At 39.5% G+C, this 13,026-nt stretch overlaps 1 protein-coding gene across 1 annotated transcript in view; it reads left to right on the top strand.

The window, feature by feature from the left end:
* The window catches only part of Pla2g4a (phospholipase A2 group IVA), a 140,396-nt gene that overhangs the window by 96,810 nt on the left and 30,560 nt on the right, over positions 1–13,026 (top strand). Inside the window, exons 9-13 of the mRNA XM_051147540.1 lie at positions 733–955; positions 1,980–2,094; positions 8,043–8,180; positions 8,287–8,379; positions 12,322–12,393. Coding sequence (XP_051003497.1) covers positions 733–955; positions 1,980–2,094; positions 8,043–8,180; positions 8,287–8,379; positions 12,322–12,393 — 641 coding nt within the window. The remainder of the gene's footprint in view (positions 1–732; positions 956–1,979; positions 2,095–8,042; positions 8,181–8,286; positions 8,380–12,321; positions 12,394–13,026) is intronic.

The following is a 13,026-nucleotide window of genomic DNA, read 5'->3' as shown; positions in this document are numbered from 1 at the left end:
AGGCCAGTTACAGAATGATTCTTATCTGGTTAAATCTGGTTAATACATTAAGGCTCATGGTGAGCTTTCTTATCTTTTTAAATGGCCAAATACCTGCCGGCCAACAGGCTTCTTCTGTCAGAAAGGCCTTATTCTTCTCTAGGGTGTTTGACTTAGGTTGATATCTTTAAGAATTCAGAGTTTTACCTTGGGCACAGTTTTGGATTTTAACTAGTTGGCCAATGTACGATTTTAAAAAAGAGAGGGGAGGGGTAAAGAAAGAAAAGCATTCGTCATGAACGCCGTGCACCCACAGTAGCAGACAGCACAGTTTGTCCGTGTAGATCATCATCACAGAAAATGAGATTATCTGGTTTCTGACTGCTTTTACATCCAGAAAGGTCAGTTTACACATGACTCAAAAGTGTTGTCATCTGTGCCCAGTAAGCATGATAAGAAAAATCATTCCTGGCAGATTAGGATAGCAGGTCTGGTCATCCTTTTCTGACAGCTCTGAGAACTCTCTGTTCCTCTTCCAGATTCATTTCCCCCCTAAATTGCTTTTTATCATACACCAGGTCAATTCTGCTTACATATTTGTTTCTTAGATAAATTAATACCTTTAGCCAGATGGAGAAGTTAGCCAAATATATCCACCGTTCTTTATCAGGTGGTGGAGAGAGCCTCCTGCCTTTGGAGACCTTCTATGGAATGCCTTTTATCTTTACTAATGATGTGTTGATTTACTTACAGGTACATGTCAACCTTGTATTCGCACCCTGATTTTCCAGAGAAAGGTCCAGAGGAGATTAATGAGGAGCTAATGAAAAATGTTAGCCACAACCCTCTCTTACTTCTCACACCACAAAAAATTAAAAGATACATTGAGTCTTTATGGAAGAAGAAAAGTTCTGGCCAGCCTGTCACCTTCACTGATATCTTTGGGATGCTAATAGGAGAAACACTAATTCAAAACGTAAGCCATGGTCCAAACTGCCACCCTTTGAACTGCAGTAGGCAGCGGAGATTAACTATGGTGTCTGACACTGAAGCAGGTGCAAGACATTGTGTACAATCTACTCTGCTCAACACATCCTCACTGCCAGACGCTACGATCCTTCACTTTAAACCAGTGCTCATCAGCTCATTCATACTATTGTCAGTTTGACACTGGGGTGGGGGTGGGTGAGGGGGGTTGGGGGTTTGGGGGTTGAGGACATGGAGGGGTGGGAATGGGTGGGAAACTTTATAGTGTCCTTTTGAAAAGTCAAATTTTCACTGCCCATTCCACCCATGAATGATCATCTCTTCAGGTGAGATGGTGAATACAAGTACTATTAAAAGTAGAAAAGGAGGAGATTTTTCTCTCTGGATCTCAGCAGATCAGAGCATGCACTACCCTTGTGGAGGACCTGAGTTCAATTCCTACTTCTGGCAGCTTACAGCTGCCTCTAATTCCAGCTCCAGGAGCATCCAGTACCTCCATGAACACCAGCACCCAGATTCACATGTCCACACATAGACATGCATACATATGCATATTCAAAAATAATAAATAAAAGTGGTAGAAGAATATTCTTTGCCTGATAAGAGTCAGAAAAGAAAATGGATCACAGGAAACAAGTGTACTTGATGTATCACCACAGCGTGACATGTCATCTGAAGACAAAGCAGGGGACACTGGACAGCCTGTGCCAGGGACTCCAGCTGAGACTTAGTTCCCAGCACCATAGCTGCCAAATCTTCCTCTGCTTCAAATATTGACACAGTCCACAGAGGTTTGATTTTTTTTTAGAATACAGACTTCCCTCACTCTGCCCCCTGCTGCAGAGCTTTATTTTTAATTGTCTAATCCAGACCACAGATTTCCAGAAATAATAGGACTTGATTTTATTATAAAAATTCAAATGATTTGCTTATGCGTATTACTTCAGTTTAGCTTTTGTCTGTGTCTGTGTATTTAATGCCGTTTCCTTCTTTGTGTGTGTGTGTGTGGACAGAGAATGAACACGACTTTGAGCAGTTTGCAGGAAAAAGTCACAGCAGCCCGGTGTCCCCTGCCTCTCTTCACCTGTCTTCATGTCAAACCTGATGTGTCGGAGCTCATGTTTGCTGGTATGCCCCACTTATCAGACCGTTCCTTGAAATGGGTATTTCTAATGGTTTTCCTTACTAAAAAAAAATTAAAAAGTCATAGGAAATTTCAGTTGCTAATTATAATACGTTTGAAAATGTAAAAAAATATATTAAGCTACATATTTTTCTGGTTCAAAAGGATATTTCACAAAACTATACCCGATGCTTAATCAGTTAAATCAAGGAAATGGAAAGCAAATGCTGAAAGCAGTCAGTCACCCAGTGGTCCCTTTTCTGATGCGTGCTGACCATGTGATGCCTCGTGTTGTAAAGCCATGTTTATACTTGTGGCTGAAAGACAGAAGGCCTTATTTCTAATAAATGAAGTTCTACTTGGTTCTTTTATGACTTCGGTTCTCGGGTGCTATGAAGGTACATCATACTTCTGTGGAGCCTGAGAAGTGGTCATGCACAACGCAGGGTTGTCAGTCGACTGGTTTTAGGGACACAAAACTCAGCCACTTCATTCATATCTGCTCTTTAAAAAGCCACCATGGATCAGCAGACGTGAACCCGTCATCCCTCTGGCATTTCAGTCCTTTCTTTTTCTTGGCTCAATACCCTCACACAACAACCCTTCAAAGTTTGCAAAAAGTGATTTGCTCACTAGTGTACATATATTAATAGTGATATGAATTAAAATGTTTATTGTGTTTATGGTTTCCCAAAAGCATTTATTATTTTAATTCACTTTGGGTAGCTCTTAGGGGGAGGTAAGTGTTTTTAACTTTGCTTCGCAGTAGAGCAGGTGAAAATCTCAGGACCGTGGCATGATCTGTGCAGTTGGCATGGGCCCAGTCCACAGCAGAACTGAGAACTGGCCTTGTAAACGTTCTGTCCTTTTAATAACGTCATATGGTTTCTCTGACCTTGTTGGAGGCAGATTTGTCAGGTTCTCTGGGTTATCCTTCTCCCTCGATACAGCATACTGTTCCTATCTGCACGACCTTGCCATTTGTTTGGAAAACTTATAGTAAGCATTAAAGAAGTGGAGAAAAACTACAGCTGTCTTTGGGTACCCTGCCATTAACTTCTTGGAGCCTACATCCCTTCATCTTTTAATAGTGTTCTGACAAATGCATGTGATAAAATATAGGAAATACTTCAATCAGTGGCAAGCCAGAATTACATTTCTTGCATGTTTTTTTTTAAAAACAAATTAGACTGTTCTATGAAAGTTGCATAAGAAAAATCAGTCTTCAAGATGTCAAAGATGAATAGGATTTTTTATATAAAGCTGAATTTAATTACTGGGCTGTCAAGGGTGGGAAGGAGGGATGTGTCAGGAGTAACCATGTACGCCTAACAGCAATGAGGACCGTAGCATTGACCAGGGTGTAGTTCATACTGGAGACTTGAGACTTTAATACATAAGAGAAATGAGTGATGTGATGAAATTGTGCCCTCTTCTGTAGCTATTCTTTTAGGGAGACTTGAAATTTTGGGGACTGGCTTTGATATCTTAGCCCTCACATTCTACTCAGATCTCACAATATCTAGAGAAATCATATTTTACCCTGCAAGCATTGAGATTAACTCAGAAGAGCATGAGAGTGTAGTTTGTAAGCCTTGGCTTGTATGCTGAAATCTCTCTGGCAGGTCATTGGGTCTTTCTGAAACGTATTTTCCTCGCTGTTTTAGATATTGCTCTCTATTACCTTTAACATATGGAGAAAATTACATCAACACTTCCTGATTTATGCATAAAACTGACAGCTGTAGAAGCCATATTCTATTATTTTGCTACAATTACTGTGTCCTTTTTCACAGTGGGAACTAGTTTCTTTGAGTTTTTAGTTAACAGCCATGGGCAAAATTAACTAAAATTAAAAATTAACTAATAAAAAAGATCAGGAGGCTAATAGCCTCTTCAGCTGTAGATCTCGAGTCCGAGTGAGTCTGATCTGAAAGTCTGAGGCTCTGAGATGCTGCACTATCAGCCTTCACTGTTAAGCCTCCGTGATAGGGAGGGCCAAGTTTTGTCTTCCATTAGCTGTGGGAATCTTGTATCCAGATAAGACATTGTGAGTTGTGTGTCGTGACTGCTCAAGTAGTTTTCCTTGAGTAATTTGAAAAGAAAGAAAAAGAAAAAAAGGAAAGGCGAAAACATGCCTTTACTTTATTGCTTGAAAAATACCTTTTTACAGAGCAGAAAGGCTGAAATAATCAGTGAATTATATTCTAGAATGCAAACAAACAAACAAACCAAACTAAAACCCCAAACAAACAAACAAACAAACAAACAAAAAACCCAAAAATAACCCCAATCACCTAACAGAAGTTTTTATCATCTCTGCTTCATAAATACCAGAGAATGTTTTTCTTCCCTCTTGGAATAGCTTTAGTTGATTTTCTCTTGGAAAGCTTTCAACAAATGAATATTAGTGTTTAAACCATTAAATGTTCTGACTCCTCCACTCTGTTACATTGCTAAGAAGATTTAAAACTACATTTAAGATTTTTCAGGGGTGAGTAAATTACATGTGCTGGGCATGACTTATGGTTATGGACTAGGCATCATCAATTTTGAGACAAGATCTTGCTCTGCATCTCTTGTTACCTGCCTTAAATTCCCAAGTTGTTGGGATTACAGATGTATGCCACCATGCTTTGTTTTATGCTAACTTTTATGACCAAAACCTTAGTTCTGAAACTCACTGCCTTTCTTCTGAAGTTTAATTTCACTGAAGACACAAAACTAAAATCTAGACAAACTAATAATATACGTCTTAAATATAATTATTGACAGAAGTATATAGATATGACATAGGCTAATATCATATAGATTTAGTATAGTCATGAAAATACTTTACAGGAGTGATTACAGTAGGATTCAAATGGACTTGGAGGAGAAGTCATCTTTGAATAGGAGCAACATGGAAATATTTAGCAAAGAGCCAGAGGTCTGTTCTGGGCAGTCACTGAAAGTCTTGAGCTCCCATTGAGGGGCCCAGGACTTACACACTTGCTCGTGTAGGCCAAGTGTCTGTGAGAAAGGCGTAGTGCTGCATTAGGAACAGTTTGGTCTCCAGCTGTCTTTACTTATTTTTATGATAATGGAAAATAGTTATTGCTTTGGGGCTGGACAATTAAATTAGACTTTTTGCAAAAGTCCTTTGGTGACGGCCTGGAGAGATGGCTCGGCAGTTAGGAACATGTTATGTTCTTGCAGAAGACCTGGATTGGGTTCCCAGTATCCACATGGTGGCTAATAACCATCCTTACTTCCAGATCCAGAGGACCCTGCTCTTTCTGACTTTCACAGGCACCAAGCATCCATGAGGTGCATGTACATACATGTAGGCAGAACATTCATATACATAAAATTAAAAAAAATCTTAAAAGTTTTTTTAAAAGGCCTTTGGTAGCTGGAAACGAAAGATGCAAGAAGTGGGCAATGCAATTTCCTACTAAGCTCAACCTGAATCAGTGTGATGAGATCCTGAGACCAGGGCATCACTATTCAAGGAGGAAACAAGTTAGTAGATGCTCAAGGCTCGTTTATTCTGATGACATATTTCATGGAGACAAGCAGAGTTTTTAGCAATGAATGGATCAGTCAATGAATAGAACAGTTATCTGGGCTATGGTAGTATAGTTTCCCAAAATAACAAGGCTAGTGGGAGGTGTTGATGGAGCATCTGAGTGTAGTGCTGAGCAGGAAGTGGGGAATGAGCAGATGAGGATGCAGGAGAGAGGCTGAAATTGAAGTGTGTGAGTCAACAGCTGGCGGCTTGGAGCTGAATAACAAGAGGTAGCCTTCAGCAAGGAGTGGAGGGTAGATCTGAGCATTTGAAAAATGTCTGTCATCGCAGTGTATAAGCCAACAGCAGCAATTAAGGAGGGATCAATCAAAATGACAGGGGAGAGGGATTTCATTTTAGGTCTCGAGATGGTGTTAGAAGTTAAAGCAGTGACACCGGTGTTTCCTGGTGGGCCTCTGCTTCATGCTATGCCACATTGCTCAGTCTAAAACAGGCCGCTTTCAGACAGAGCATCCACAGAGGTGCCATTCAACTTGGATTTGAACAAACTGTGCTATCTCATCGCAATTATGATTTTACAACTTCCTTTTTTTTTTTAAAGACGAGTGTTCTCCTCCCTTGAGTAAACAGACATGTGAAGCACAGTCCGTTTTCTGAAATGAAGACAGCATCCTTCTTGGACGTTTAAATTCTTGAAAGTTAAAATTGTGCTCATAATTAATATAGTTCAGGATTCCTGTGGAGTCTTACAATCAGACAGCCTGGTATTTCTCCACTAGGAGGTGTCTCCATGCTCAATTGACTGGGGTAACTAAGGTAGGAAGAATACCCTTCCCCCACATTGAGTTCAGATCAAGTTTTACCACAAAACGATCACAGAGAGGCTTGTGGATTTTGTAATCATTTGCACTTTGATTGCTGAATGATATATTTGGGGCATATTATTTGAGAAACACAATAAATCGAGCAAAATAAGGATGGGAGAAGATTGGGAGTTGAGATGAGAGTACATGATATTGGGGCTTTATAGAGAATTCCTAACAAGTACCTCAAAGTAAAGGTTAAGAGAAGCCATGTAATTGCAGGAGGGAACAAACAGAGACCCCTGTGGAAGTGGCCGTGGATTCAGAGGAAGAGCAAGAGGGTTTTTGTGCTTAGGGTGGAATACAGTGATGTGTAATAGAAAGATTGATGGAAGACTGTTGGAAGTGGGCAGATGGAAAGCAGGCTGCCTTTAATTCACAGTGGGGGGAGATGGCATTAGAAGGCTTTCAGTTGACATTGGTGATCTGAGATTTCTGTTTCCCTAAGTTTATTTTGATCCTAGTAGGTGGGAATTGGGAAGGGGACACAAAGGGAAAGGCAAGGGTTGAGAGATTTTAGGAACTCATTGTGGTGATCCAGGGAGAGAGTATAGCACTCTGTGTAGTGTGGTGATGATTCAATAGCTGAACATGTCTGATGATTAAACCATATAGCACTTGAGTTTTCAGACATGATCTATTATGTCAAGGGAGACAGTCATAAAACATGTTAAAGTAAGAATGGTGCTTTGAACAGTTCTACAAAAAGGAAGCCAAAAGGACTGGTAAGTATGGAAAGCAAGAGGCAGTCCAAGACATTCTTTTTGGATTAAAAAAATGTAGATCAGTATTAGACATGGGGATGCCATGAGCAGAACACAAACATTGCAGTGGCTACTAATAAATGAGCTATTAAAACGTGTCATGGCTTCCACTGTACTTCTTACATTTCTTAATTCACTGCGGCCTTAGTCTTATGAACTACCTACTGATGTTATTCATGTTAAGATAAGGGAATTAAGACTTGGGAAGATAGGTGATGCATTCAGGTTATGAGCACAGTTAGTGAGCCACAGCGTAGGGACAGTTCCCAGATTGTCTGGCTCCAGAACTGCTCTTGTGCATCGTACCTTATGGCTCCTATCTTGAGGCATTGCTAAGAAATCAGAATCATATCTTTTGCATTATGGTTGGGCCTTTAGAATAAATGATTAACAGAAAAAAATGTTAAGTAAAGGTACAGAAAATTCTTCACCATTTTATTAAAGCTTTGATTTTTTTTGTTCCCTGAATGAATTTTTATTTCTGAGTAGAATTTTCCAGTTTTAGAGTCTTAAAGTTAAGATGGACAATGCAAAAGATGTATGAATTTTTAGATAGGAAAGGATATTTGTTTTGTGCCACTTAGAATTGACATTTTTTTTGTAGTTTATAAAAGTTTAACAATTTTTATATTGTCTTTTTCATCTGTTTTTCTTTCTCAACCATTACACTGTGACATATATGTAGTAGGCATAGGTTAATGTTTTTTATTCACTAGCTTAAATGAGTGAGGAGAATCATGGTGCTGTTAAGTCATTATTAATACGTGTCTCTATGTTGCTTTTCTATTAATTGTCTTGTTTTAAAATACTTTTAGATTGGGTTGAATTTAGTCCATATGAGATTGGCATGGCAAAATATGGTACTTTTATGGCCCCTGACCTGTTTGGAAGCAAGTTTTTTATGGGAACAGTTGTAAAAAAATACGAAGAAAATCCCTTGCATTTCTTAATGGGTGAGTGATCAAAAACTCTAATATTCTCCTCCCCCCCCCCCTCTCTCTCACACACACACACACCTGGATACATTTTAAGTAATTCTCTGTTTCTTCTTTATTTTAGGTGTCTGGGGCAGTGCTTTTTCTATACTGTTCAACAGAGTCTTGGGAGTTCCTGGTTCACAAAATAAAGACTCTACAATGGAGGAGGAATTAGGTATTGTAAAAGCCTTGGATTGATGAAAAGCTACACTGATAATCAACTACAGTGATAAACAACAACAACAACAACACACACACACACACACACACACACGGAGAACATTAAATCTTCATAAGGATTTAAATTCTCAAGTTATCAGTAACTTTGTTGAAACAATCTGAGTGTTTTCTAAAAGTCATATCCACATTATTTAAGTCCTGCTATGGTATTGCAGTTGTGAAATTTACAAAAACCACTTACTGTTCCTAACAGCAGCTTGGGCAAGAGCATCTTCTATTCTTTTCCTTTTTATATTTCTAGACGTACTATTGTTTTTTTGAGAGTGCTCCTTTTTAGGATAATACAGGTAGCCTTTCAAAGACTAGGCTTATAAATACATGAGCACAGAGCACGAAGGATGAATTCACCCCTAACTTTTTTACATAGTGCCTACTTCCTAGACACTTGTTAGCCTATTATAATTCACACTGGAAGAAAAGAAAAAGCAGATAAAATTAAGCCAAGTCTTATAAGCTAAAACTAATAGTTTTCTTTAAATGTAACTCATCCAATAATAATTTTAAAACAAGTATTTTAAATCTTTAAAAAATAGAAAAGCTTTTGAGTGGTTTATATTCATTATTAAAATAGTGCTATAGGGGTGTATGTTGCCCTGAAAGGATACATGTGATTTAAAAAAGAGCAGAACATGCATTCATGACTTGCCTGAAGGCTGTGTTTTGAAGGACTGTGGGAAGAGACCCATAGAACGCTCAGGAAGTTTTGGCCTGTAGATGTGGTCCCATTGATAGACTGCTTCCTAGCCTGCAAAGCCCTGCATTTGATCCCCAGGAACATAAACCAGACATTGTAGCACAAGTTTGTAATCCTAGTAATCAGGAGATGTGAGCAGAAGGATGAGAAATTCATCCTTGGGATGCATGAAATCCTGTCTCAGAAACGAACCAACCAATGAAAAATAATGGATGAATGAACGAATGAATTTTGTGCCAGTGTGTCAGCGATCAAGGATACCAGTCAATTACCTACTTTTTTTTTTTTTTTTTTTTTCTGTCCATGAAATATCACAGGTCTGTTTGGGGAACACAGAATAAGAACAGTAATTAAAAAAAAAAATAGTGAATTCATTTTAAGAATGTGTGAAAATTTTCCTGTGCTTTTTTTTTTTTTTTTTTTTTTTTTTTGGTAATATGTGGCTTTTGGATATGGGCAATGACAGTTCGATGTAATGAAGCTTTATATGCAGAAGAGAATCTGAATTGTAACATGGTATGTCCATGCCAAGTCGTACTGTTCCTCCTGAGACATTTTTATTCCAGTAGCTGATAGTTACATGTAGTGTGCATGGATTCGTTAATCTTCTCTTTAAGCATATGGCTTGTTCATTCGTGTCATTCTTAAGTAAGTATTAGAAAAGTCACTTTATTATTTCATTAGGACTGATTGTTTCCAGGCGAACATTAAAATAAACAGAAAGAGCACTCATTGCTTGTAGTACCTGCTGTCATCCAAGCATCGCTCAAGTAAGGGAGGGCAGAGAGGGTGCTGTCTGGAGCCTGAGGTGATCTTTAACACAGAGTTGCAATTTCTTCGTGGTTAAACTGTAGTCAAACTGCATAAAGACGAGGGGCCAGGAGGCAGCCTCAGCGGTAGAGTATTTGCTTAGCATGTATAGGGTTCTGGGTTTGATCCCCAACACTATACCAACAGCAGCAACACATAGGGGTTACCCAGACAGCATGAAAGATCATAAGATTGAACCTTATGCGGACTTCATAGAAAGAAAGATCTGGATTAGCCCGGGCTAAAGTACAAGGATATGATAATCCTTCTTGGCTTATTTTAATAAGAGCAGTCTGGGTGGATGTCCCGTTGAGCTTTAGTTTTGTGGAAGTCACTCTGTTTTCTGAATCACTGTCTTTTCTGAATTACGTGAAGGTTTTTTTTTAAAAAGAGAAAGGAAGGCAGAGAGGAAGCCCACGCTGGGTGGCCTGCTTCCTGTGTTCCTTCTCGGCTGAATAATCCTGATAACTCAGGTTAATTATTTTTTTTTCCCCTACTAAGGCAGGAAGAGAATAGGGCTGAAATTACACATCAGAAGGTGGGCGAGACAATGGCTACAGGCCAAGGAAGAGGAAGATGTTTACAGCTCATAATGCTGAGAAATCTCCTTGGAGAAGTCCCCGTGGGGCCAGCAGTCTGGCCGCTGCCTGCTCCGTGTCAGACGGAGGGCAGTGGGTAGTGTGTACTTGGGCTCCACTGGTCAGCAGGGGGCATGTTATCGCAGATTATGTAAGGCTTCCAGAAACGAAACTGAAGAGTTGGTTGAGGGGACTCAGGACTTCCGCCGACTACTTCATCCTTTGGCTGAGTGGAGGTGCCCCCTTTTGAAGGGACACCCCGAAGGGGTTTGTTCATTTGTTCTTTTACTTTCTTACCTTAACAAAGACTTTCAGGTAAATTGGACCCCCAATTAAATAACTTTAAATGAAATCATTCACTTTCTCAAAGAGTTCTCTATGTGTATAAGTTTGCCTCTAACGAAGAGCTCTGTAAAGATAATAAAATGTGGGTTCAGATTCAATTGTTCATGCCCTGAAAGTATCCTAACAAAGAAGGCAATGCAATTTTCTTAAATTAACATACCAAATATAGCCAAAGTACCGGACAAATGTTTAAGGAAAGAAAAGAATATACAGTAGTAAACTCTATGACTTCCTGGATGCATCTTTTCTCACTACCCCCTTCTACTATGTAACAGAATTACTGCAGTCACAGTTAGAATATGAAAGGAACAATTGCATTAGCTCTTAAGTATTTTATTTTGTTGAATCTTGTATTTATAACTAATGCCAGTAAAGATACAATTTAAGCTTTCAGGAAGTTGCTAGCCTTTCTACGATGCACTCATCCATGCACCTGTCTAGATGCCTTTAACAAAGCTGTGGAGAGAAGGATAGAAAGCCACCTGCCATTCCCCCACCCCCCTGTTTTCTGAGCCTACAGTCTCCCAAATGGTTCTGTGAATGAAGTTGCTAGATTTGGGACTAGTGTCTTGAAATTGCGTAAGAACAATACTCTTCTATTTGCTACTAAAGAGGAAGAAAAAGCTACTATGGAGAATAGTTCATTTGAGCTTGCAGGAAGTCTGATTTTTCTGCAAATGGATCACAAGAATAATTGCCAGATTCCACTAATTAGGGAATCCATTCTCCTGGGAATGGATGGCTAGTCATTACATCAGCTTTTACTACCATCTTTTTATTAGGGATGTATATAGTGTTTCTTGGTTTTTCACAGCTGGTCTTTGTATGCTTCAAAACACAAATTCTTCACATAATGCAGATCAACAGATGGTTCTCAATGTTGGCCAAAATCAGAGGTTAAAGTGAGTGCACTTTGTTCGTGTTCTGGAGACTGTATTGTAGATCATTTGTGTGTTTGGGTTTTGTTCCTTATGCTTTACAAGCACTACTTAAAGATGTAATCAAGCAGCTATTAAAGTTAAGATGAACCCTTTCCTTAAAATTAAGAATTGATAAATTTACAGTAATTTATTTCATTTGATAGGATGTTTTGTTACCCAGTGATAAGAGCTTAAGAATTAGCAAATCTGTTGTCTCCATTTATAATAATAGTAATGATGATGATGATGATGATGATGTTAAAGTTCCAAGTGGACACAGTAGTCCTTCTCCTGAAGTTTCATTCAGATTACTTTTTAATAAAAAGAATCAGATCTAGGGTTACCACATAGCCCTTGTTGGCTTTGTCAACTAGGCTGGCCTTGAACTCACGGAGATCTGCCTGCCTCCACCTCCTGCATGCTAGAATTAAAGGCATATACTATCACTCCCTTGTCTGCCCAGTAAATTTAGTTCTGAGTTTTGATCCCTGAGGTGTCTCAATGGTCTTTTTTTTTTCTTCTTTCCACAGAAAATATTACAGCAAAGCACATTGTGAGTAATGACAGCTCGGACAGTGATGATGAGGCCCAAGGACCCAAAGGTAAGAGAGCGAATGCTTCCTTCCTTTCTGCGGATTGTGAGCAGAGGAGAGCAGCATATTGTCCGTCCCCCTTTCTATGTCCTGACGATGTTCTAAGTCCTGCAGTGTCTGGATGGGGCTGTCCTGTGAGAGAAAGAACCATTGCATAGAACAGAGGGGCAGCCAATAGCATCTTTCCCATTTGTTTGAAGCCTCAAATATATTTGCTACAGCAGATGAGGTACTTGCACTAAGACACCTGCCTGAGAGGGTGGCGATGCTGAACTCTGCTCAAAGCCTGATGGATGAGCTGGATCTCTTAGTGTGGAAAGTGGGGAATATGTTTAGTTAGGGTTAACGTTAGTGAAACTGCCATTTAAAAAGTCATTCAGCCATCGGAAGGGTTTGACTGGCCCTGTATTCTGTAGCCCTCTGCTGTAGTCAGCAGCTCACCTCTAAGGAAGAACGCAGAAGCATTATCAAGGCTTGTTGCACACTTGACTTGCTAGTATCGAGGATTCCTTTTGTGTTGGAACCAGCCAGAGCTAGATCTCACTCCATTTGGTGTGGGTTCAGTGGGTGGGAGAACATTTGCGGTGAGGATGAAGGTGAGGATAAGAAATATTTGTTGCAGTGTGGTATTCGCTGTTAACG

The sequence above is a fragment of the Acomys russatus genome, chromosome 6 (assembly GCF_903995435.1).
Source record: "Acomys russatus chromosome 6, mAcoRus1.1, whole genome shotgun sequence".
NCBI classification, from domain to species: domain Eukaryota; kingdom Metazoa; phylum Chordata; class Mammalia; order Rodentia; family Muridae; genus Acomys; species Acomys russatus.
This window is presented reverse-complemented; position numbering and strand designations above follow the sequence as displayed.